Raw genomic sequence first — 24,363 nt, forward strand, 5'->3', positions numbered from 1 at the left:
ATTGGAAAGGCTGTAATTAGTGACTTAGATTATCTTGGAAATAGCCTCCCAAAACAATAACTCCAACACTGGATTTAAAAAAAAAAAAAACAACAAAAAAACCCCAACCAAAAAAACCCAAAACAAAACAAAACCAACAAAACAGGAAAGTTATTAGAGAAGCCCTGGACATATGTTGTTAAACAATTATTGGAAACAAACTGAGTGACCTAGTAGAGCTCTCATTTTCACTTCACTGATTCCGTAACTAATGACAGTATAAATTCGGTAGCAAGAAATTTGCGCACAGACTCATTGCTCCTACTCCTCAGGAATTAACTATTGTCACAAAGATGAAAAGCAGCTGGTCATCACATTTGCACTTTCAACCACCTGACCAGTGGTTATTGCTTCTCATCACCACTTTCATTGTGGTCTAAACAGAATTGGAATTGGATTAGGGGATGAAATTGTGAGCATAAAAATCTTGCCTTTGAATGTAACAAAGAGCACACCAGGAAGCTGAGATCTCCAGAGGCAGCACTCAGCTTCAGAACCACACCTCATGCCTGCCTTTTTCTCTTCCAGCTGACTGTAGGTGGATTTTCCATCCAGGCAGACAGTAACCAAGCTCCTGAGTTGGTTAACAAAGCACGGGAGGTCAGGAAGCAGCTGAAGGAGCTTCAGAATTTGGCAATTCTCTACAACAACAGGGAAAGAATCTTTGGGATGAAGATTACTAATGTAAGTGTCAGGTCCTGTACCTACAGGACTCTAATCTTTGTTGGGCCTTCTAGGCGGTAGGTACAGCAAATAATGAGACACAATTCCTCAGGAAGGAATCCTTCATGCTCTTTCAGTTTATCTGATTAACTGCTCCGTGGTCCTGTAGAGTGACCACACTACTCTGTCACTCCACTGTGCTGCAGAAGAGCTGATCCCAGGCATATGTGGAAGGCTGTTCATGGGCCTGATATTGCCCCTTCTGTGAGAGACTTTGGGTGCCCACACTCAGATCTGAGTAATGTTATTGAGGAGGAATTGAATGGGGAAGGTCTTGAAGCAGCAGTTAAGATGCATCAATTTCTGTAAGGCTATTACTGCAGTTATACAGACATGAATGAGAGTGGTTGCATAGCGGTGTGCAGGCAGCTGGCTGGGCTTGAAGCGTAGCATGTTCTCCTAAGGCAACAGTTTATATAGTTGCAAATACTCATTTTGCCTGTAGCTGTTCAGCTGCCAATGAATCACTGTCATCCACGTCCAGCCTAGTCTGGCTGCAGAGTAGAAGTGGAGTTCATGTGATTCTTTCCTACCACTCAGTCCATGGTTACTTCTCCTTCACTGTAAGGAGCCAAGTTTCGATATGATGTGCAGTGTTGCTTTCACTGATTGTGTGTGGACTGCCCATCAAAATCTCCTCATTCTGCAGCAGAGCATTTGTAGAGGCAAGTGGAGAGAGTGCTTTCCATGCCACGCACGTGGTGCAGGCACAGCTCCGCTGGATGCATTTTGACCTGAATGTGTAAAGCCCAGCTCTGCTAGTTGCTCTCCCTTGGAATCTATATTGTGGTCCCAGGAGAAGGTAGTCTGATACATCCTCTTGAAGTACGCGTTTTCTCATTGCTTGCTTGAGGTTCAAAAAAGAGGTGTGCCTTTTTTGGCCTTTTGACATGCAAGCTGTCATCCAGAGGAGAATACACTTGTTGCTTATGCTTGCTTTTTCTCTCTTTCCAAAGTACAGTAAGCTGTCCAGGATGGTTAAGGACTTCCAGCCATACTATGATCTCTGGACTACAGTGTCAGACTGGATGCAGTGGTATGAGAGCTGGATGAATGATCCTCTCGTGGAAATTGAGGCTGAGCAGCTAGAAAAGAATGTCAGTGACTCTTTTAAGACAATGCAGAGATGCGTGAAGCAGTTCAAGGATTCACCAGGTAGATAAGCAGTCTGGGGAAAGGAGGTTGGTGCATATCAGCATTTTGATGTGAGGAATGTCACAGACTGCTCTGAATAGGGATTGTCAGGATGTCACGTGGATGTGTGTGTATTAGAGCCAGCTGAGAAAATGCTAGCGAAGTTATTTTCCACTTTTTTTCTGGAACTATGATGATTCACATCTAGATGCTAGTTTGCTGCTTGAAGTACCAGTTTGGCATGGAAACAACATGCAAATCCCTTTTATACCTAATTCCCAAGACAGTACTGAAATAAAAGCCACCCTCTTACATTGCAGTTAATATTTACTCATTTATATAAAGTAAAATAATCCAGACTAGTCATAAAGAATTACTATATAGCCCAGTGGCTAGGCTTGTGGGTTTAAGCCCTTATGCAAGTCAGGCAGCAAAGGAACTTGAATCTGGGTCTTCCAAGTGCTGTTTTCTTGGCCAATCTTATTTTCTCTATTGGCCAATGAATTTAATGGAAAGCCAGAAGAGATCTTGATTTTGTTATGAGTAAAATGAAATTGCAAAATCTGGAAATGATCTGTGGAATGTAATAATCATTTTCCTGCCTGCCTGAATGTGTGTGAAGTTTAGATGATCGCATCCAGCCCTTGTAATTCATGTGAAGGTCTTTTAATCATGGCTTCTAGTAAAGCTGGAATTGAGACTTCAGTTGTAGCTTAACTTCCCATTCCATGATTCTCAGAGATGCGTTGGTCATTCTTTAGAGCTAATTCTAAAATCTCCTGCCAGATGGCTTAGATTGAAATATATTTTGCAGTGGGAGATTTTTGATTCATCCTTTTTAACTTGAACTCGCTCTTAAACAATGCCATGAATCAGCCCCAATGGAGGAGGTGATGAGTGGATGCGTGAGTAACTATGAATCATTATGGTAAACAGAAATACTAAGAATACCTGCTCATATTCATTGCAATATTCCCTGCCACCTGGTAAAATATATGCTTCGTCCTTGAGTCTGCCTTGTCTTTGCATACCACCCAGCAGGGAGTGTGAGGTGGTCACATCCTTGCTGTGAGTGTGCAATGCAACCACATAGGGTGCAATAAAAGGAGGCACATGCTGTAGCCAGATTTTGGAAAGGAAGCAAGTCCCATGTTCTTTGCCTGTCCATTGCTTTACTCGCAATAGCACAAGCTGAAAAAGGGCAGGATGTGAACAGTGGGCAGGATGTGAACAGAGACGTGGGCTTCCAGGATGCCCCCAGAGAGCAAAGCCCTTTTCTTGACTTTGTCCTTCCTATGAAGCAGAAGTACCTTTGGCTCTAGCGTGGCCATGGGCTGGTAGGGCCTCTCCTGCATGCTTTCCATTTCCATAGCTGGCTGTGATCCTAGTCTACTTCTAGCTCCTATGTATAGTGTCCATCTTCTATTTAGGACGGCCTGAGCTGGGGTGTGAGATAACTCGCAGCCCAATCTTGTTAAGGAAGTGAAGATCTTGGAAATATGACTGGATCTTCTAAAATATCTGCTGGCAGATGGGGCTTCATTGTGCTTGGGCCCATATTAAGGAATTAAATTTGTTGGCTTCTCGTCTTCCAGTGAGCTCTAGGCTAAGGCACACTTCTGTTTAGTGTGGACTTGCCTGTAACAGACTTTTGGCTAATAGGCAGGTCTGCTCCTGGGAGTGGGCTTGAATCCTTGCTTAGTAGGTGCGTAGAGAGCGCCTTTGTGTCCTCATTACTTCAACCTGCATTTTCCAGTGCACTCGCCTGCTGCTTACCTACCCCATACCATGTGTCTACAAGCACATCAGGCTTTAGACAACTTTGAGGAAGTTGCCTTCAGGAACTTCCTAGCACACTGTTGTTGCTGATGTTCTTCTGTTTTTCTCCCTGAAAGCCTGCCAGGGTGTGGCAATGGAGTTTCGAGACAAGATTGAAGAATTCAGACTGTATGTCCCCTTAATTCAAGGGCTGCACAATCCTGGTATGAGAAACCGGCACTGGGAGATGCTGTCGGAAGATATTAACATCGATATCAAGCTAGAACCCAATCTGACAGTTGGTCGCTGCTTGGACATGAACCTGCTGGACCATATCGAGAGCATTACCAAAGTAGCTGAGATAGCTGGCAAGGAATACGCCATTGAGAATGTGAGGAGAGGACTTGCTGTGTCTTTGGTTGCTTCTCAAATATGGTTCCGTTGAGCAGGCAGTCATTGCCTTGGGTGATGTTTCTGTTGTCCCAGAGCATTAGAGACATTCTGCAGCACAAGTAAAAAGGCTGCTGCCCTTAGAAAGGGGAGCAATGGCCATGCAACTGAGTTCATGCACTAGAAGAAGTCATTTCGCCTTGCATAGAATTTCAGTTGTAGCATAACAGCGCTTCCTGATGGTTATGCTGATCCACCGGTTGGGTCTTACACCTCACTGTGGGATTAGTGACTGTTTAAGTTAAAATAAATTGATTGTCTGCATTCTGCCATTCAAACGTTATGTCAGGGAGATTAGCTGTGACTGGAAACGGAGGTGGCAAATCCTTTAACACAGTAACCGTGCAGGGAAGACTTGCTGGCTCTGGAGTTTCATAGGTTAGATAGTCTTTCAGCTTCAGTTCACCAGTTTGGATGTGACCTAAGATGGTCTTGATTGAAAGTCATTACCTTCTGGCAGCTTTTGTTCTCTGAAATCTCAGGCAAATTCCCAATGGATAGCTACCCCTTTTACAAAGCCATCATTAACCATAATCATTAATAGGCACTTTGCTGGCAGCCTCTGTGCATGTAGTAGCATAAATGGGCCTGGAGATGAAATTGCCCTTTTTTCCCCTCAAGGTGTTCTTTTCAGGACAGCGTTGAGGTATTGAGCCCATTGGCAATGCAGAGGAAACGTGCTGTTGCTGAGTGTGTCATGCATTAAATACACAGCTGCAGTTTCCAGTGGAATCCAAGAGCAAAAATCTGTCACTTGCTAGAGAGGGGCATTAAGAGAGTTGTGGAAGCTAGGATAACAATTGCACAGGTTGTATCTGAAAATTAAATTACTTGTCCTCCTGTTCCAGGCACTCAACAAGATGGAGAGTGAATGGAACTCCGTTTTATTTACTGTGATGCTTTACAAAGACACAGATACCTTTATTCTGAAAAACACCGATGAAGCTTCTCAGCTCCTAGATGATCACATTGTCATGATTCAGAGCATGTCCTCCTCACCGTTCAAGAAACCTTTTGAGGAAAGGATGAACACATGGGAAAATAAGCTGAAGATGACACAGGTATTGGTTTCCTACACACACACATGTGGTAAAGGCAGCTGGGCTGTGCTGCCACGCTTGAACATGGACACTGTGCAGTTGCTGCTAGGGAATTGGGAGGACAACTATCAAGAGAATATCAGTCTTTAGGGAGGAGGAGGGCCTGTCAAAGCCCTCTGACTCTAGTAAAAGAGGGGATAAACTCAGAGCCTTATTCTGCAAACAGCAGTGATGAAATTCCAGCTCTTTTGCTGCCTGTTGCAACACTTCGGCAGGGCCAGGACTCTCTCGTTGCTGTGAATAGTCCTACTGGCATCTCTAATCATACTATACTAAGTGGACCTTACGGATTCTTACAGGCCCTGTGAAATCCATGCTAATCATTCACATTTCAGTGTAAGAAAGCACATGGAAGACTGCTGTTTAGAGCAGGATGGGGCAGACTGTGCCAGCACTTCTTCATCAGACCAGAGCCTGAATACTCAGCACCCAGCAGGACTTGGCCAGCAGAATAGCATTTTGCTGCAGGAGAAAAATTCCAATACAAGTATCTGGCTGGAGAACTCTGTGTAAATGCTGGTGTTTGATGCATGGCAGCATTGTTATCTGTTATTCATAACTACCTTATTCTGTTTATTGGTGCTTACCATCTGGGTGTGCTTGGGCCATGGGCTGCCAGAGTGCTAGCCTTGTCTCATGAGGATACAGAAATGCTACCCTAAGTCCTAAGGCAGTAAGTGACATGGGGAAATTCAGTTATTTACTGTGTGGTTTTGGCTGTGCTGTTGTCCATGTTTTCACCCTGCCTATCCTACCCCTTCTTTTGATTGCATTCATTCCTGTCACTAAAGGCCCATGAATCTGCTTCTGGGAAGTAGCTTATCAGGGTAGCTGATGGAGTATGGCAAACACTGTTGTCTGTATTACTGGAGAACACCTCTTGCTAGGTCAAGTGGCTGTCTGTGCTCAGGGAATGGTAGGTAGCACTGTGTGACTAAGGCAGTCTGAAAGGGAAACCCTTGAGCTGCTTTGCAATGTTGGGCAGGTCTGCCATACCTTCCAATCTCTCATGCCTGAAAATGGAGGAGGAGGATGTTCTTCCAAGCTAATTCTCTTGCTCCTTTGAATGACTGACAAACAGGGTTTCCTGTCTGGTATCTAACTTAAATGTTTAGCTTTTCATTCATTCTCTTAATTCAGAGTGTTGTTCAAAGATCTTTTAATGGATTATTCTGTAGGCAAGGCTGGGGTGCATCAGGCAGGAGAGAGGATATGACAGAATTGCAGAGTCTGGCATATTTTATTTGTCATTATTCTTCCCAAAAAAAGCTCTTTTCACAAAATAAAATCCTCATCTTACTGTGTGCTCACATTGTGCTATCTTCTGTAAAATATAGAAACACTAGCCACAGAAATTTGACCTAGCACCACTAAGTCCCTTTGAGCCTTAGTATTGGCTTACATGTATTTGTAAACTACCCCCCATTAAACTAGTGGGTGTTGATTCTGATGCCTGCTGACAACAGTTAGCAAAGGGGATTGCTAGGAAATTGTTAATTATTTGGGAAGGAAGCTCCTGATGCTGCAAGTAGACTTTAGAATTGTGGAAGGTCTAAGTGCGGGATCACCTCTTTTTTCTTTTTTCTTTTTTTTTCTTTTTCCTTTTTTTTTTAAACCAATTCTGGTGCACAGCTTGAATGGTTTTGTCAAACAGGTTCATAGCATGGTGTCCTGATATGCTCTTCTTGCTTCCCACTAGGATGTCCTAGAGGAATGGCTGAACTGCCAGCGCTCTTGGCTCTACTTGGAGCCCATCTTTAGGTCAGAGGACATCAAAAGACAGCTCCCGTTGGAAAGCCAGCGCTACCAGGCCATGGATAGGGACTGGAGGAACATCATGAGGAATGCTAAGGAAAACCCTGAGGTGTGTGCTTTGATGAAAGCCAGTACAGGTATCCCAAACTCCGTGGACCTGTGCTCACACAAGGACTGCCTTTGAGTTGTTGTTTTTGTAATGGTGTGGGCATGAGCAGCGCTGTATAAACCATGCAACCTTCCCAGGGTGGTATGCTAGGTTTCTTCTCTTGGAACTTGGCCTTTCATTCTGGTGTCCAAACAGACAGAGTCATTCCCTGTGATGCCTTGCACCAAGCTGTCCACCCCACCAGATACCTTCTCCTCAGCTCACAGGCTCCCTGCCTCCTACGAGTCTTGTAACCAGCCCTGCTATAATCCTAATCCATAAGATAATTCCTTCAATTCCTCCTCAAGACTGATTCTTTAAATTGTTTAGAGCCATTGCTTTCACCTGTTTCTGTGTCCTGGTAGCAGTGCTCTGCTCTATTCTGTTCTCTAGTCTGCACTTCCCAGGTCTCCATCACCACTTGTATTCCATATTACAAATGTTGGTATTTAGGAGAACCCAGAAATGTGCTTGTCACATCCGTAAGCGCTGTTTCCCCTCCTTGCCCACAAAGCTCACACCTCTCCAGATCCCTGTGAAAGTACTCCTGTGAATGAGTCATTTAAATCCTATCAGTAACATCACTGGGCAACCCAATTATCTCCACTGCCTTATCTCCCACATGCTCAGAATACTGATGCTTCCTCTGTTCTCCATTCTGTTTATAGGTGCTTTCTTTGTGCCCTGATCCTATGCTACTAGAGAACCTGCAAAAATGTAATAAACTACTCGAACTTGTGCAGAAAGGGCTGAGTGAATATCTGAAGATGAAGAGAGGCGCTTTTCCCAGGTAACCCTAAATTTCAGTGGGCTGGATCACACGCCCTGGTTCAGAAAATATGAAGGGAGAGGCTCACTCCAGTTCACTCTGCCAAGAAAGAGCAAAACAGTCTAAGCTTAGGATATTGTCATGAGACTGCAAACATAAGCAAGGCTGCGCCTTTCAATGCTGCCATCTGATGGGGAGAAAACAGGCAGACACAAATGTTGTGAGTTAAGGGCAGTCTGATAGCATCGTTGCATATCTGTGCCTGATGATTTGTCTAGAAAGGATGGGGTAAAATGAAAACCTCCATGTAACTCTGTCCCTTATTCCTGAAGGAATACTTCTATTCTTTGATAGTCATTTAAACCCACTTTGCATGGGAATAACTGACTTCTGCAGATGGAGAAGTCTGTCTCTACAGAAAGGTAGATGGCTGGATCGTGGCTGTTACTCTCCTACACAAACACAAAGAGATCAGTGAGCAGTCAGAAACAATGTCTCTAGCAATAGGCTTGTTCCTCATCTTGCCAGGCAGGACTTAGCCCCTGATGCTACAGGAAAGAGAGCCTCCCCTCATGCCTCGCTCTGTGTTTCTAGGTTCTACTTCCTTTCAGATGATGAGCTGCTGGAAATACTGTCTCAGACAAAAGACCCCACTGCTGTACAACCTCACCTCTGCAAATGCTTTGAGAACATTGCACAGGTAGGCAAAGCAAGCACCCTAGTGGCTTGGCCCACCTTTGGGAAGCTGGTGTCATGGGAACTTGGAGGCATTCTGAAATCTGGAGGAGTGTTCACATTCTGCTGTGTGGAAATGTATCTCCTGGGAACCTGTAACTGTATGTAGGCATTACAAGGTGCTTCCTGCCCTGGAGTGGGATTCAAGCAACCTTAGTTTAGACATTTCAAAGCCAGACGCCTGCCTATGAACTGGGCACCCTCAATTGCCTTTTAGACAATGAGGAGAAAATAGGCATTTGCAAAGGGCAACTTACAGAAATTCACTTAGATACCCATCTTAGGAGGAGAGGACACTCCCTCTGGAGATGTCTGTCCATCCCACCGTGGAGGCCAAGAAAAATAGCTCAGACTTAGCTGTCTGCTCACAGGCATCTTGTTAGGATGGAATCCCACTCTTGCTGACAGCCTCAGGAGGGACAAGGAGTGAACAAGCCTGAACTGAATTAAGTTTCTGCCTTCATCCCTACTTAGGAACTGGGGTTAACCTGACTGGTTTTCCTCTTTATTATTCCTAATAGACTTCAGACTCCATGGCTAGTCACAGCTCGCACCACCACAATACTCAGACACTAAAACCAATCTCCTAGTCATTAGCTTGGGAAAATAGAAAGGAAATTGAACTGGAAACCTGGTGCAAAGCCATTGGAATAAATAAGGGGACTTTCAGTGATATGCTGGGGCATTGGAGAAGCTGTTAAAATTTTACTCTTAAAGCTGGGCACTGTGACCTCAAGGGAAATGATTTGAATCTACAAAATTGAACAGGAATCAAGGGTTTGAATCCTAGACAGGCAATGAGAGATGTTCATCCTACCTATAACTTGAGTGAAGCAAATCAAATTAAACCAGCAATGTGAATCTCTTGTTTTCATACAATCATCCTCCATTTTTTGGAGAGGTCATTTTGCACATCTCTCGCACACTTTATTATCACTATTGACAACCAAGTTTGGCACCAGATTTATAATGGGCATACACCACTACAGCCTGGCTGTCCCCCAGTGGGAGGAAGGCAGGGATAGAAAGGAAATCCTGCATTCACATCTCCTGTTGTGCTGCTTCCATTAGCTACTGTTCCAGGAGGACCTACAGATCACACACATGTACTCTGCTGAAGGAGAAGAGGTGAAGCTGTTTGTTCCCATCTATCCCACTGACAACGTGGAGGACTGGCTGCTGGAAGTTGAGAAATCCATGAAGGCCAGTGTACGGGACAACATAGAAAGATCAATTGGTGTTTATCTGGAGGTAAGGGGTTTATCACAGACTGGGAGGTCTCTGATGTCTTTGTTCCAGGCTGGCCATAGAGGTCCCCAGTGATGGGACTGATAAATTTGTGGTATTCTACTAGTTTTAAAATATAACCTTTAATCCAACTGTTTGTGGCTCAAGTGCAGAATGTGCAGATGAGCAAGCAGCTAATGGTCCAGAAGAATGCAAACCATGCACACTCACTTAACAGCCACAGAACGCTTCCCAATATCATAGAACAACCCTGTATGAATCTATTTCTATCCCTCTCTCCAGGCAACTTCCTCTTTATAAGGATCTACCCTCTTTTGTCTTCTTCAGCTCTCATGTCTCACACACTATGCTAGGGGCTGGTAAAGGCAACCAAGGCACCATGTTTCAGTCAATGCATCAGGGGATGCGTCTTGGCTCTGGTTTCTGTGTAACAGCTATGCTGGCAGAAAACCTAAACTTTTATTTGTTTGGGTCTAGGGAGGGAGAAAAGCTGAAAAAAGAAAAGGCCTCATATTTCTGTTACTGTTTTCTACTCAGTCTGAAAATTGGAAACTAGGAAAGTTAGAACGGGATAGAGGAGGGGAAATATTCTTTTGCGTCTCACAGATTCATCTCAAAGCAGGGAGATGTAGAAATAATAATAAAAAATCATTGTCTTACCACCTTTTTTTTTTTTTCCTTGTTTAAGACTCCACGTACTACATGGGTCTTGCAATGGCCCGGACAAGTGGTCATTGCTGGCTGCCAGATTTTCTGGACAAAGGAAGTGTCTGAAGCTCTGGAAGCTGGAGATTTGTCCAGCAGGCTTTTCCCACAGCTGACTACTCAGGTACAAAAATGAATGTAAGGGTGAGATTTTGCCAGATGGAGACTTTTCAATCATCAGACCTTAGATAACTTATAAATACAGCCAGGACAATACTGTAGGAGAAACAGAGAGGCAGTCCTGCATAGCACAGCTCAAAAACAGATAAAAAAGCAGGTTCTTATCATCTTAATCATTAGGATGTTTGTCATCATAAACGTCAAATAATGTACAGGACTGATAATACAATCATTACCTGAAGACAAAAAGAAGGTAAAAGATAACTTTTCCAGGGTCACCCAAGAAGTCAAAGGTGGGGGAGAAGTGAAGCGATGGACAGTAAAATCAAAGTGAAACGGCATCCTTCATATCTGTTCCATGCACCTAATCACACCTAATGCCTGGGAGATATGGTGTCCTCAGCTCTGGGCCTCATGGTGGCTCTAACTCCTTCTTTTCACCTGAACATGGTAATGGTGTAGGCAAAAGTCAGCTCTGAGCTAGCCCAGAGCAGCGTTTGCTTTCTGAGCAGTCATTTGTATCTCTGACAAGAGAAGAGGCAGAAGTTGCCTGGACACAGCCGATGGTCTGGACTTAGCATGCCATAAGTTTGACTGCATTGTGTTAGTACAGCCTGGGTCTTTGGGATATGGATTGCTTCAGAGTACTTTCTTTTCCTTACCCAGCTGGGCAATTTGGTTGCCCTGGTCCGTGGAAAATTGTCTAAGATGCAGCGAGCAGTGTTGTCAGCTCTTATTGTGATTGAGGTCCACGCCAAGGATGTTGCAGCAAAGCTGATTAAGGAGAACGTGACAAGCGTGAATGATTTCGAGTGGATCTCCCAGCTCAGGTAGAGACCACAGCTGTTGAACCTCACCTGGCCTCCCTGGCCGGTCTGCATTCTCCTTACCCGTCAGCCATGTCCATGACAAATGGAAACAAGAGTTTGCATAGTCTGTAAGCAGTATTCGCCTCTAACATCCCTATGAGGAGTGGGATTGAAGTTTGCTAAGGATGCCAGTTCTAAGGCATCTGAGACAGACCGAGTTTTAATGGCATCCACTTTGGCTATATAGGCCAAGCCATATCATAGTGTTTCACAGCCTCACTGTGAAAGGGCATGCTCCTGCCCAAGAAGGAGTGCAATGCTTGATATAATACCTAATTTCAGGTCCTGTGAGAACTCCTGTCCACCCTGTTGTGTTACCTTATCCTTTCTTCTCTTGAGAAGGAAATCCCATGACATGCAGGTCTCCAAACCTGCAGGCTGCAGTCTTATGAGCTGCTGTATTGTCTGCCAGCCAGTGTTTATCCTTCTGATGTCATGTTCACTCATCATTAGATACTACTGGATGAGGGGGGACCTGTACATCCGAGCTGTCAATGCTGAATTTGTCTATGGCTATGAATACCTGGGGAACAGTGGCCGTCTGGTTATCACGCCCCTCACTGACAGGTAAGGACATTGTTTTCTGGGTAGTAAGTGTATTTTATTTTGTTTCTGGATGAACAAGCCTCATTGGGGATTAAACCAAGGATCTGACCATGCTGGTCTTACTTAAGGTCTTACTTACACTTGCTTAACCTATGTAAATAGAAACCATTTGTAGAGTAAAGGACTACCTGAGACGAGGGCATAGGAACACCCTGGCATTGGTTCTACCGTATTCCTAGTGATCAGTGCTCAGACTGATTGCTTTCACTCTCCTTAATGTAGTGTTCTGACTCATATAAAATGCCCACCTGATAGCTAAGGAGCTCTTCTACAAACCAGTAGATAGGGGCATCTAATACTCTAGCATATGCAGCAGCAATAATAGTTTTACCCTTTTGTAACTGTCCTTTTTCTGGAGAGTGAATTTGTAGCCAGTGGCAGAAGGATTTATCCATGCAGGGCCCCATGAATACTAATCAAGGCCACATAGCTAACTCCTTTGCAGAGTGCTGCATATTTAAGCAGTTCTGCAGAATAATAAAGGATGGATTCCTACCTGTCTCCAGCTGTATAGATCATATGTCTCCCTTACTGAAATCAATAGTAGAAATGCTTTTCATCATCTGGTCTCTTCTCTGTTGTAGGTGTTATCTGACGCTTACAGGAGCTCTGCACCTGAAATTTGGAGGAGCACCTGCAGGACCAGCAGGAACAGGCAAAACAGAAACAACAAAAGACCTGGGGAAAGCACTAGCAATCCAAACTGTAGTGTTCAACTGCTCCGACCAGCTTGACTTTATGGCAATGGGAAAGTTTTTCAAGGGACTAGCCAGGTACAATGAAATGCTGTGTGTCATTATCAAGGAGTGGGTAAGGGGGTTACTGTGTTCCAGAATGAGCAAAGTTACAAAATTCCTGCCAGAAGGGAGGGACAGTTGAGCCAATTAAAAAAAAAAAAAGGATCCTGTTCATTTAAGGCAAAATTAAAATGCTTTGCACCAATCCACTGTTAGACACCTGTGTAAATGTTTCCAGCTCTGGCCTTTGTTTTAATATCATACACGGACTGAGATTCAGCCCACAAGCTGCTTAATTGTAAGATGGAGAGAATCTGCTGAGTGTATCCAAAACTGAGCAGCCAAGAGAGACTGCACTAAGCCCTGAGGGATCCTCTCAGAGAAGCTTCTCTCTTCTCTACATTTCAAACAGAGCTGGTCCAATTAGTCTGTTGCACACTGGTGAATCTGAATTAGTTACTCCAACAAAAGCTGATACTCTTTTCTCAGATGTTTTCTTTGTAAGTAATTTAACTTCCTTCTTAAATCATGCCTTGTGGGAAGATCACCTTCCTCGTATACATGCTTCCAGCTTTATACGTGGTCTTCCAAGCTCTGAAAAATGGACTTAAGAGATGCCTAAATTGTATCTGCTACGCTTACAGCTCAGGCACAAAACAGGAATTCAACATGACGCTTCTTTCAAGCCCAAATCTGTAACATGCAGAATTTGCCCCAGGCTGTAGGATCAGACATTGCCATGGTCTTGCAGGGACCATGCACCTTCTCACTCATCACGTGGCCTGGGATGCATAGTTGGGGTGAGGTGCTACAGCCCCTTCCACTGTAGCAGTACACTGTGGCTGTGTCACTACCTGCTGTGGGACATTAGGGGCTGTTTAGGTTCACTTCTTGTCTCTGTGCTGCCTCCCCAGTATGTGGATTTATAATTTCTAGATCTAGCTGAACTTTTGACTGCAAGTTTGCTCCTGTGTGATGTTCCTGACTCCCCTCATTTTTCCTTCCTTGCCCAGCTCCGGTGCATGGGCTTGCTTTGATGAGTTCAACCGCATTGATATCGAGGTGCTGTCTGTGGTGGCCCAGCAGATCACAACCATTCAGAAAGCACAGCAGCAGAGGGTACGTAATGAACATGTGGATGCAAAGGCAGACAAGAAAATCTCCACTTGAGCTAGTCTAGGCAAGTCTCTGTCTTTGCATGCATCTTCACGGAGGACCAGTTCACTGCTCAGGGGCAAATCAGACAGACGTACTTGACCTTGGAGAGGCATGAGTAATGCCCTAGTGTGGCGCATCATATCAGCCCATTACATAGTCAGCATCCTGGGTGGGTTTTGTAACTTCACCCTAGTCTGTGCTGCCACAGTTGCCCACACTCTCACAGGCTGAAATATGTCTCAGCTTGAGCTGCAGTGCCAGCAGACTTTGGTGTGGGGGACATTCCAATACAGATCCACTGAGCTGATACAAATTGGAGCTGTGATAAAGGCAGCCACTGTTCTGCCATGAGTTGCTCAGAACCACATTTGTCTAAATGTGTTATCCAAGCTTTAGTGGATTCACAAAACCCAGTAAGTGCAGAAAAATGCGTACTCATGCACACACAGTGTTGCAATGTAAAGTGAATTGTTGGCTTTACATGGAGACTCAGCTGTCAGACAGTCTAGCAGCCAGCCTCTGCTTTGTTCTCTGGAGACTCAGAGGGGTTAAGACCTGAATCTCCTTGACTTCGGCTTGGAATTAGAAACTTGCTCTCCGTGAATTCTTCTGCATTACTTTATCCCCCATCTGAAATTACTACCTACACAGCTTTAAAAAGGATTAGGTTTCTCTTTGCCCTCTCTGCCACGAATTAATTCAGGTCCAAACTCTACTGCAGAATAAATGGAAAGATGTTTGTTTACAGCTGGAGGGATAGAAGTCTGTTCAAGAGCCAAAAAAAAAATTGTATCTTATCAGTAAATCTTCCATGAGTCCAGTTTCTTAAACAGGGAAAAGTATTGCTGGTAATACTGGATTCCTGCAGTGAGACCAGCTTGAGTCACTACAGTTGTGGGCAGCTGTGTGTGTCCATGCTTGATAATTTAACTACCGAATGCCATTGTTTTCCTCTTGGAAGATTTTGCTACATTATTTAATTTGCAGATCAGGCTCTGTTCTTTGAGGATGATCATATTTTTAATTTTCTAGGTGGATCACTTCATGTTTGAAGGCACGGAGATCCCACTGGTCCCATCCTGTGCAGTCTTCATCACAATGAACCCAGGGTATGCTGGGCGTACTGAACTGCCTGATAACCTGAAGGTAAGGAGGGCAAACTGCATAGACAGAAAGAAGAGGGGCGATACAGGTGCTGGATGCTACCCAGACCACCAGTGTATCCATGACAAGGATTAGGATGTGATGCTTTTGAAAGTTTCTGGCATGGTTTTGAGATTTGAATCATGTCTGTAAGCAAATGGCACTCCTCAGATTGCGGTCTGCAGGGATGCTACCCTGACAGGTGCCAGGCACACTCATGCTGTGTCCTCTAAACAGTCTGGGATAGATACTCAGCCTTTTCAGTTTGCTGGAAAAAGCAAGAAACAACAGTGTTTTGATCTTGTGTTGGAACTGTATGTTTCAGGCTCTCTTTCGTCCTGTGGCTATGATGGTCCCAGATTACTCTATGATTGCTGAGATCTCACTCTACTCCTTTGGGTTTAACGAAGCCAAAGTCCTTGCAAAGAAGATCACCACAACATTCAAACTGCTGTCAGAGCAGCTCAGCACGCAGGTAGATGCCTTAATGTCCATGAGTGTTTTATTAAATGTGAGGCTTTCTCAGCCTAGGCACAAAGTACCTGGATGGTTCTCTTGGTGCCTTGTGATAGCGAATCACAGAAAGGTCTCAATACCTATTCTTCATCTACCTCCTTCCTTTCTAATTCTCATTTCTCCTCCTGTGGCTGGACTTGCATTCACCATCAGTCCTAGTTAGGATTACAATGGCAGGACAGTTGAGCCAAGCAGCCCTGCCTGCTTCTCCCTACATCTAGGATTTTTCGTCATCCAGTTATTCTCGTCTTCCTCACCCATAGTCTGTACAGCTGAGGACTAGTTAGTTGTTTAAGGATCCTGAGAGCAGACTTGGATGAAGGAGCAGTTGTTCTGAAGGCATAACTCTCTCATTTTTCTTTTCTTACCTGCTAACTGAGTGCATGCATAGGTTCGTTCTTTTTATGTGATGCTCCTGTACCTGATGACATTGTTTCCTCTGTGCCTTTTCCAGGACCACTATGACTTTGGGATGAGAGCTGTGAAGACTGTCATCTCAACAGCTGGCAACCTCAAAAGAGAGAATCCTACTATGAATGAGGTAAATGTGCTTACACTTCACACTGTCATGGATTTATGTGGCCTTTTCTGCGGCCACATAAGAGAGGCAGGATCTTTGAAGTTCTGAGTTCTTAAATCTCTGCAGGAGCTGATCTGCCTGCGAGCTATCAGGGATGCCAACGTACCCAAATTCCTGCAGGATGACCTCAAGCTCTTCAATGGTATTGTCTCAGATTTATTTCCCAAGATCAGAGAAAAGCCTGTTGATTATGGGATCCTGGAAGAAGCCATTCGCAAATCCTGCATCAAAGAGAATCTGAAGGATGTTGATGGTGAGGGGAAAGGCTCTCCACAAGCTCCCTCTGGGCCTGGGCTTTTAGTCCAGTGCTCTGCCCTAGGAAAGAGACAGCTGGTCCCAGACCCACTCTGCATTATCTTCCTCTACAGGTTTTGTGACTAAGTGCATTCAGCTCTATGAAACCACTGTGGTTCGTCATGGCCTTATGCTAGTGGGGCCAACAGGCTCTGGGAAGACAAAGGTATGGCTGAGACACTGCGCTGGCCCCAGCAAACCATCGCCTGCCTAGTGATGCAGAGGGTTAAGCTTCACAGAAGACTCGCACTCCAGCATTTCCACCTTCTCTTGGATAGAAGTCAGGGGACCAAGATGCTGTCTTTTAGTACTGATTTATAGCCATGGCGAAGTATATTAGTAGCTCACTCTTTCGAGTTGGGAGATTGGACTGAAGTTTATTAGCTCTGCTGCAAATTTCTAAGGCTGAGACATACTTTGACATCTTGAGATGCTTCAGGCTTCTTGCACGGGAGATCTAACTTCCTCCCCCTGCATCTGGAAATCTTTATTTCTGTGAATGCAGCCAGGCATCTCCTTACTATGATATTATCCTTCACTATGTCTCCTTTCTCACTGCCTTTTGAATGCAGTTGCTGTGAGAGCAAGTGGCTTTGTTGTTATGGAGCCATGGCAGTTAACTCTCTTGCTCTCCTGCTTTTGCAGAGTTATGAAGTCCTGGCAGCTGCAATGACGTCACTGAAAGGTCAGCCTGAAGCCAGTGGTGGGAATTACGAAGCAGTCAGCTACTTTGTACTGAATCCCAAATCCATCACAATGGGCCAGCTTTATGGAGAGTTCAACTTGCTAACGCATGAGTGGTAAAGTACAAAACCTGCTTTCCTTCCTTCCAGATGGGAAACGTTTTTCTTTTGGTCTTGAGTGTCTTCTCTTCAAGGCTGAGAACTATTTAGGGTAGTGGCATAAAACCAGAAGCAATCAAGTCCTTATCCTCACCAAGCTACAATAGCCAGTCACGGCGATTTAAGCTGACATCTTTTATTGTGTGCTTGGCCCGGCTGCCAGCACATGCCCAGACAGTTACTGCAGCTCAGCTGGCAGCATTAACTGCATAACAAGGAATAATTCAACTGCTTTGGAGCACATGCCCCTGCTCTAAGATACAGCAGCTTAAAAACACTTGCTTTGCTTCTGAAGAAAAGTGACGTCTGTGCTGCGCACTTGAATGGTTCTGTATAAATACACTGGTGGCCTTGAATGATGAGGGATGACTTTAGGCATAAAGGGGCATTTCATTCCCGTTACCAGGGCTCCTGCTCACTTACACGGTTTGGAAGCGAGAACCAATAGCCCTTTTGCCCTCTTGACAGTCAGGTCCTACTGCTTATGTTTCCATATGTGACCCGAGGTTGACTTTGCAGCTCACTTTATCCAGAAGCTAAGGTGTGAGAAGCAGTGTGAATCTCCCTTTGGCCCTGTCACCCACCACTTGCTTAGGGTCAAAGCTAAAGACTGTGTTGTGTAAAACCAGGGAAACTAAATAAATATGAAACTAACTGCCTCTAGGAAAAGTGCAAGCAAGAAACATTACTGATGCTGAGACCCAGAGCTTCCCAACCTGGGCTCCAGTGCATCTTTACTGAAGGACATTTTATAGGATATTCCAGTTAAGCTTGACAGTTTATTTATGATGTGACTCGACCCAAGGGCAGTACCCCGGCACGTCAACATGACAAAAAGAAAGATACAGCAGCCATGTAAAATGTATTTACAGACAAATCCATCTGTTTTAATCAGCTGAGCTTTAGAACAGACTGTTTTCCCTTGATCTCAGTAACAATACCCTGGAATTCACTAGCACTATAAAAATAACAAATAATTACTTAATAATGGGAGTAGAGTCCAGGGCCTGAATGGAAATTCCACTCCAAGTTTCCATGTACAGATTAAGTTCTTGCTGTCAACAGCCAGCATTCCTTGTGTGTTTGCTCTCCTGTTCACCAGCTCTAAGCACCACCTGGGTTCACAGGCAGCTGAGGATGGGGAACTTCCATTATAAAGAGGGTAGAGTCGCACTCTTGAGCCTGGATTCATCCTCCTAGCCCATAGTTACACAACTGAAGCACCTGAATTAGCAGAGTAGCTGTCCTTAGCCTCCCTTTACACTTGGCAGAGAAAAAGAAGCACATCCAGAGAGCAGATAACCCACCTATGACCTGAACTGGATGCTGGCAAGGCCTCTTTGCTTTTCACTGGGGACAGAGATGTTAAAGGGAAACTTGGCATTTTATAGTTAGGTGACATGAAGTCCAGATCCTAATGCACAAAAAAATTGTCTCATGGTACCACTCAGGCTGAGATGTATGTCTCAGTAAAAGAAAGAATGAGATGGACCTTGATGCAGCTCATCAACAAGTAAGGCACGGGTATCCTTGGGCACATGAACCAGGGTAAGATTCTGTCTCTGTTGCCTTATATGGTGGAAGCTTTGCCATTGATTTCAGCAAAACCAGAATAGGCCAAGCCCTTCCTGCCTTCCTGCTTCCTTTCAGGACAGATGGGATCCTTTCCTCACTCATCCGGCGGGGGGCTGCAGCCACCAACACCAGCAAGAAGTGGTACATGTTTGATGGGCCAGTTGATGCTTTGTGGATTGAGAACATGAACACGGTGCTAGATGACAATAAGAAGCTGTGTCTCAGCTCAGGGGAAATCATCAAGCTGACAGAGGTAACTCATCCCTTCCTCTTTTGCTGCCTGTTGTCTGTTTTCCTTCCTCCCTCTTGGAACAGACTTGCCTTTTACTTTCCACTTATGTCTGTGATGGACTTGTATGGAAATTCGTGTCGCAGTAGCAGCCCTTTGTTGGCCAGAGCTCTGCTGTGCTGCACAAACACAACAAAAAGAGGGCTTCTGCAACAAAGGGAAAGATTTCAGCTTCACCAAATTATGCTGAAAGACATATCAGAAGCAATCAAGTCCTTATCCTCCTTTCTCTCCTTTTGCAACTTCCAGAGCATGACCATGATGTTTGAAGTCCAGGATCTGGCTGTTGCTTCCCCTGCCACAGTCTCCCGCTGTGGCATGGTTTACCTGGAACCCAGCATCTTGGGGCTAGAGCCCTTCATCGAGTGCTGGCTGAAAAAAATCCCAGGCATCATGCAGCCCTTCTCACAGCAGCTAGCATCTCTCTTCAGGAGATTTCTCAAGGTGAGCTACCATGCCATTCCAGCCCTTCCATGGCTTGGAGCTTGTCAGCTCAGATATCAGCCAGCCCAGACTTGTCAAGACCTGGATTTAAATGCCATTGTGGGAACACTTCAGACTAATCTGTGAATTTCCTGGGTTTAATAGAGGTTATTCACTGATTCCTACAGATGTGACTTAGTCTTATTGGTCATTATAGTTTGTTTTATTTCCTTTTAAAACTGTCTTCCGGATAAAATCATCCCTGTTGCAGCTCCATTGCTTACAGTGGAGTTACTCCGGGGAGAAAGTTGTAAGAACAAGTCTTGTTATTTCTGCTCTTCTCCTGAGCCGCTATTTTAATGAATAACCTAGAGCTGCAAAGGAAAGGTCTGAAGGGAGCAAAACATTTAACAGCAGTGATGGCACAAGATGCACGTCACTGTTGCACAGAACCAAAAGGCAGGCCCAGAGGTTTCTTGTGGCTAAGACTGAACCAAGTGGTTTGACTTACTTTTCTCCAGTCAAAACGGTGGTACTTGGCACGCAGCGGGAAATGGCAGCATTCTCAGTCATACCCTTCCTGCTAAATGTAGCTTGCAGGGAGGCAAGGAAAAACCAGAACCCTAGAAGGTAAAAGCAAAGTGTGTTGGAGGGTGACACTGAGCTGTTCCTGCCTCTCCTTACAGGAGGCCATCGGTTTTGTCCGGAGGTTTGTGAAGGAGATAATTGCCTCAACAGACAGTAACCTCACAAGGAGCCTCCTCATGCTCTTGGAATGTTTGTTTCAGCCTTTCATTCACATTGAGGTAGGATTTTGCTGCTATCGCTTGTGTGCGCCTGTAAGTCTTAAGGGCACTAAGTCATGCAGAGGGTTAGTCACCGGAGAATAAAGTGTTGGTGCAGAAGCTGTAGCTCATCTATGTGGCAGAAGGCAGTACAACATCCTGCAAAGCACAGGTAAACTTGGAAGGATTAGGCTTTGCCCACTGAAAGAGCAAAAGATAAACTCCATGCCTACCAGGCTGGAGGGAAGAGGTTCACTTTTATTTATAGCAGGGGGAATTGGAGAATGAGTGGAAAGCAGAGATCAGAGCTAAGCAGCGATGTACTTCAGATTGCAGGTCCTTTGAGAATTAATATTGAAGAAGGCTGGACAATTTTCAAATTAAAAACCAAAGACTAAATTCTTTTCCCAGCTCCTGTTGAGTGACATTAGTTCAGCAAGGGGAGTCTCTCAAGTACACCAATGAAACAGCAAGTTTTAATCCACAGAATACCTTAACAAGGCCTGTGAAAAACTGGCTAGAAAAAGCTACGTAGAAGCTAAATAGAATTATGAGCTCATTAAGAAGAGTTGGGGTTTTGTGTAACTTAACCACGCCTGAGAATTTTACTTCTGCTCTTGTTTGGTTCTCAGGGTGTTAGGATGATTCCCCAGGAGAAGGCAACTCGTATTGGAGAGCTGATTGAACCCTGGTTTATATTTGCCTTGATCTGGAGCGTGGGTGCTACTGGAGATTCCCAAGGTCGGATGGCCTTCAGCTTGTGGCTGAGGGAGAAGATGGCAAAGGAAAAGGTGAGTAAAGGAAAAGCAGATCCTCTCTCATTATAGAGGAACTGATAATGAGGAATGGGGGTCAGAGCTTCTTGAATGCCTGGAGGCCTTGGATGGGCTTCCTCTTGGGATCTAGTATACCACATCTGCCTCAAACTTCAAGGGACCCCTGGAGCTGGAAGATCTGGGAGAGAGACCTGAGCCCCCTGGCCTGGGCAGCATCCCATTAGTAAAGTCTTCCTTGCAGTAGTGCAGATCCTCCTCTGAATTCAGCTGAGTGGCAGCCAGATTCACCCCAGCTTTATTCCCACAGATCCAGTTACTTTTCCCGGAAGAAGGGCTGGTTTATGACTATAAACTGTACGATGCTGGGCTTAGCAGTGCTGAAGATGATCCGGATGAGGAGGTCATTAGGGAGGTAAAATATTTCACTTTCAACTCCAAGCTGGAAAATTTGGGGGGAAGGACCAGGAAGCAACACAGCCCTGCCAGATTTGGTAGGATTTTCTCATCAAGGGTGAATAAGAAAGGCCTATAGGAACCAAGTGAGAAAGTTTAAAGTGAAATGAAGCTTTTCATTAAAGGAAGAAGGCAGTTTCTTTCCCTCAGGGTTGTGAAGCAGATCTTTCGAATCTGAGCCAAGGACTGGTCAGTTCAGACCTGAGTGCCTCTGCCAGTGCTCAGGAAAGTGAGAGGGCTCTACAAGTGTGGCTGCTGCAGGAGGACAGGGAGAAGCTCAGATGGAAAGGTCTGTCTGTGTTAGAAAGCAGTGCACAACAGCAGAAGAGCCGTGTGCAGCAAGAGTCTGGAGGAGGAGCAAGGCAGAAAAATATGCCATCTTTTTTACAGGAGACAGCAGAGCAGTAGGGCATGCAAGGCCCATCTGACTGACAGTCACCAGCCCCTGGGCTGAAAGAAAAAAAAAAAAAAAAGAGGAAAAATGCTTCCCCTTCTTATAGAGCAAAGTAAGGAGCCCTACATGAGCATCAGATGCTTAGCAGAAGCTGCCAGCATCATCTCTGTAGGAAGGCCACATGGGGTGGTCAGGAATGCACGTTTTCTCAGTGTTCTCCAGCACATCCCTGACAAAACCTCTATCTCACTTGTACAGTAGCCTCTGGGAGGTTAGCCTGTGGCTTGATTCTAGCAGAAGTCGTCCATGTCTTGTACAAGTACAAAACCTCTATGTGCCTCTGAGTGCAACACAGATGATGGCACCAAACATGAAGATAGGATCCCAGCTAAACCCCCTTTGGCCCTCTGCCATGGGCACACTTACAGGGTAGGTCAGCTTAGGACAGAATTCCTGTTCTTGCAAATATCACAAGTGCTCCATCACCCTTTGATCCCCGTTTTCAGAACAGAGGGCAAGTATGTTGCTGCTGGGGCAATGATCTTTAACTCTTGGGCTACCTCCCTCCCAAAGTCACAGCATTGCCATGCAGAAAGGTATGGGTGGCAAGACTAGACAAAGGGGCTGGAAACCTGAACTCCTCATTAGAATCTGAGCTACTACACAAGGAGCTGTGATGGGGAAAACACAGCAGAAATACTGTTTTCCTATTCCCATAGGGGATAGATGAAACTGCCCTCTCTAAACGCACCCATACCTTTCAGGTGGGCTGGGAGAAGTGGCTGGACTCCACGGCAAAGTTCACCATGGTTCCCGATACCAACTTCTGTGACATTATTGTGCCCACGATGAACACGGTCCGAATGGCCCATCTGCTGGAGCTGTTGCTAACCAACCGTAAGCCAGTATGTGCCCAGCCTTGTCTTTGATTTTTTTTAATTCAACCTTATTCTCTTCAACAAGGGAACCTTTTCCTCTCCCAGTGCAGTCAGAACCTAACAGCTACCTGATACGTTGAGATTTTTTCCCACTCTCATGGATTTGTATTTCTCTGCTCAAAGGCTGTGCCTAAGCAACAAGAGTTCTCCATTCAGTCCCCAGGCACCATGCCAGTGCCCCAAAGGAATATCAGCACTCAGTTGTCCTATCAAAATGCAGCAATTGCTAGATAGCCCATCACCATCCCTCTTTACCTGTTTCCTACGGTTCCATTTAATACTTCTCTGGTTGGATTCCTTCCACACCAAGAGATCTGTTGAACAGCTGTCCTTACTGAAGAAGCAAGCCTTCTGTCCTCTCCCAGCCTTTGAATGCTTCAGTGAGCAGTAACCTGTATTTCCTCCAGCAAATGTTAGAGAGCTGGGAAACACAGACTGTATGCCTATGGTTATGCTGCATTGCTTGATTGTGCTTCTAGGTTCTCTGCATTGGTCCCACTGGCACAGGGAAGACTGTCACAATTACGGACAAGCTTTTGAAGAACTTGCCTCTCAGATACATCACACACTTCCTGATGTTTTCAGCACGCACTTCTGCTAACCAAACCCAGGATCTCATTGACAGCAAACTGGAAAAGAGGCAAGTTTCCTTTCTGTGTTTGCAAAGGCAGTATCCCTGAGCTCAGTGTTTCTATCAGCTTGGCCATTTAGTTTCATCCCAAGACTTGAAGGGGCCCCAAGCACGTACAGCTGTGGATAACACAGGACACGCAGCAAATCTGAGCTGGGATTGTGAGAGCCAGTAATAACTTGATACAACAGCAAGAAAGTGAGAAGGATTAGTGAGGGTCTGTAAAAGTTGCTCCAGTTCTAGTTATTCCAGAAAGACTACATTTCACAGTACAGGTGTTAGCAAACCTAGTGTGGGATCTTTATAGAAACTGATGAGGGGAGAAAATGTGGCTGCTGACCCGCAGTCCAACTCCCCACGGTTAACAACTTCCCTTTTGCCTCCCTGGTCAGCCACTGGTTTGAAATTTCCAACACATTCATGGGCTCAAGCTTTGCTTTTATTTGCACCCATTTATTCATTGACATTTTGCATAAGTAGACAAAATTTCACTCGTGTTTGGAAAGAAGCCAGTGCCTCAAACATTGCTCCGGATCTTTTTCATGCAAACGCCCATATAAAGTGGTATATGGTGTGTAAGGATAGCTGAAACTGCTGACCCAGGAAGCCTCTGGAGAAAAAACTGCTTTTGAATCAAGTTAGGAGTACCTCTGCAATAGGAGTTGTCCTG

General features: G+C 45.0%; 1 protein-coding gene across 1 annotated transcript in view; it reads left to right on the forward strand.

Annotated features, from left to right (window-relative positions):
• DNAH1 (dynein axonemal heavy chain 1) overlaps window positions 1–24,363 on the forward strand; it is a 76,948-nt gene that overhangs the window by 23,779 nt on the left and 28,806 nt on the right. The window contains exons 18-43 of the mRNA XM_072875777.1: window positions 568–723; window positions 1,719–1,917; window positions 3,792–4,045; window positions 4,953–5,165; window positions 6,904–7,068; window positions 7,776–7,897; window positions 8,471–8,576; window positions 9,683–9,862; window positions 10,548–10,688; window positions 11,351–11,514; window positions 12,007–12,120; window positions 12,744–12,932; window positions 13,910–14,015; window positions 15,087–15,200; window positions 15,523–15,672; window positions 16,168–16,254; window positions 16,360–16,546; window positions 16,662–16,753; window positions 17,233–17,387; window positions 19,080–19,257; window positions 19,543–19,737; window positions 20,403–20,522; window positions 21,134–21,292; window positions 21,585–21,689; window positions 22,889–23,029; window positions 23,542–23,702. Coding sequence (XP_072731878.1) covers window positions 568–723; window positions 1,719–1,917; window positions 3,792–4,045; window positions 4,953–5,165; window positions 6,904–7,068; window positions 7,776–7,897; window positions 8,471–8,576; window positions 9,683–9,862; window positions 10,548–10,688; window positions 11,351–11,514; window positions 12,007–12,120; window positions 12,744–12,932; window positions 13,910–14,015; window positions 15,087–15,200; window positions 15,523–15,672; window positions 16,168–16,254; window positions 16,360–16,546; window positions 16,662–16,753; window positions 17,233–17,387; window positions 19,080–19,257; window positions 19,543–19,737; window positions 20,403–20,522; window positions 21,134–21,292; window positions 21,585–21,689; window positions 22,889–23,029; window positions 23,542–23,702 — 3,953 coding nt within the window. The remainder of the gene's footprint in view (window positions 1–567; window positions 724–1,718; window positions 1,918–3,791; window positions 4,046–4,952; window positions 5,166–6,903; window positions 7,069–7,775; window positions 7,898–8,470; window positions 8,577–9,682; window positions 9,863–10,547; window positions 10,689–11,350; window positions 11,515–12,006; window positions 12,121–12,743; window positions 12,933–13,909; window positions 14,016–15,086; window positions 15,201–15,522; window positions 15,673–16,167; window positions 16,255–16,359; window positions 16,547–16,661; window positions 16,754–17,232; window positions 17,388–19,079; window positions 19,258–19,542; window positions 19,738–20,402; window positions 20,523–21,133; window positions 21,293–21,584; window positions 21,690–22,888; window positions 23,030–23,541; window positions 23,703–24,363) is intronic.

Source organism: Ciconia boyciana, chromosome 11 (genome assembly GCF_034638445.1).
Source record: "Ciconia boyciana chromosome 11, ASM3463844v1, whole genome shotgun sequence".
Lineage (NCBI taxonomy): Eukaryota > Metazoa > Chordata > Aves > Ciconiiformes > Ciconiidae > Ciconia > Ciconia boyciana.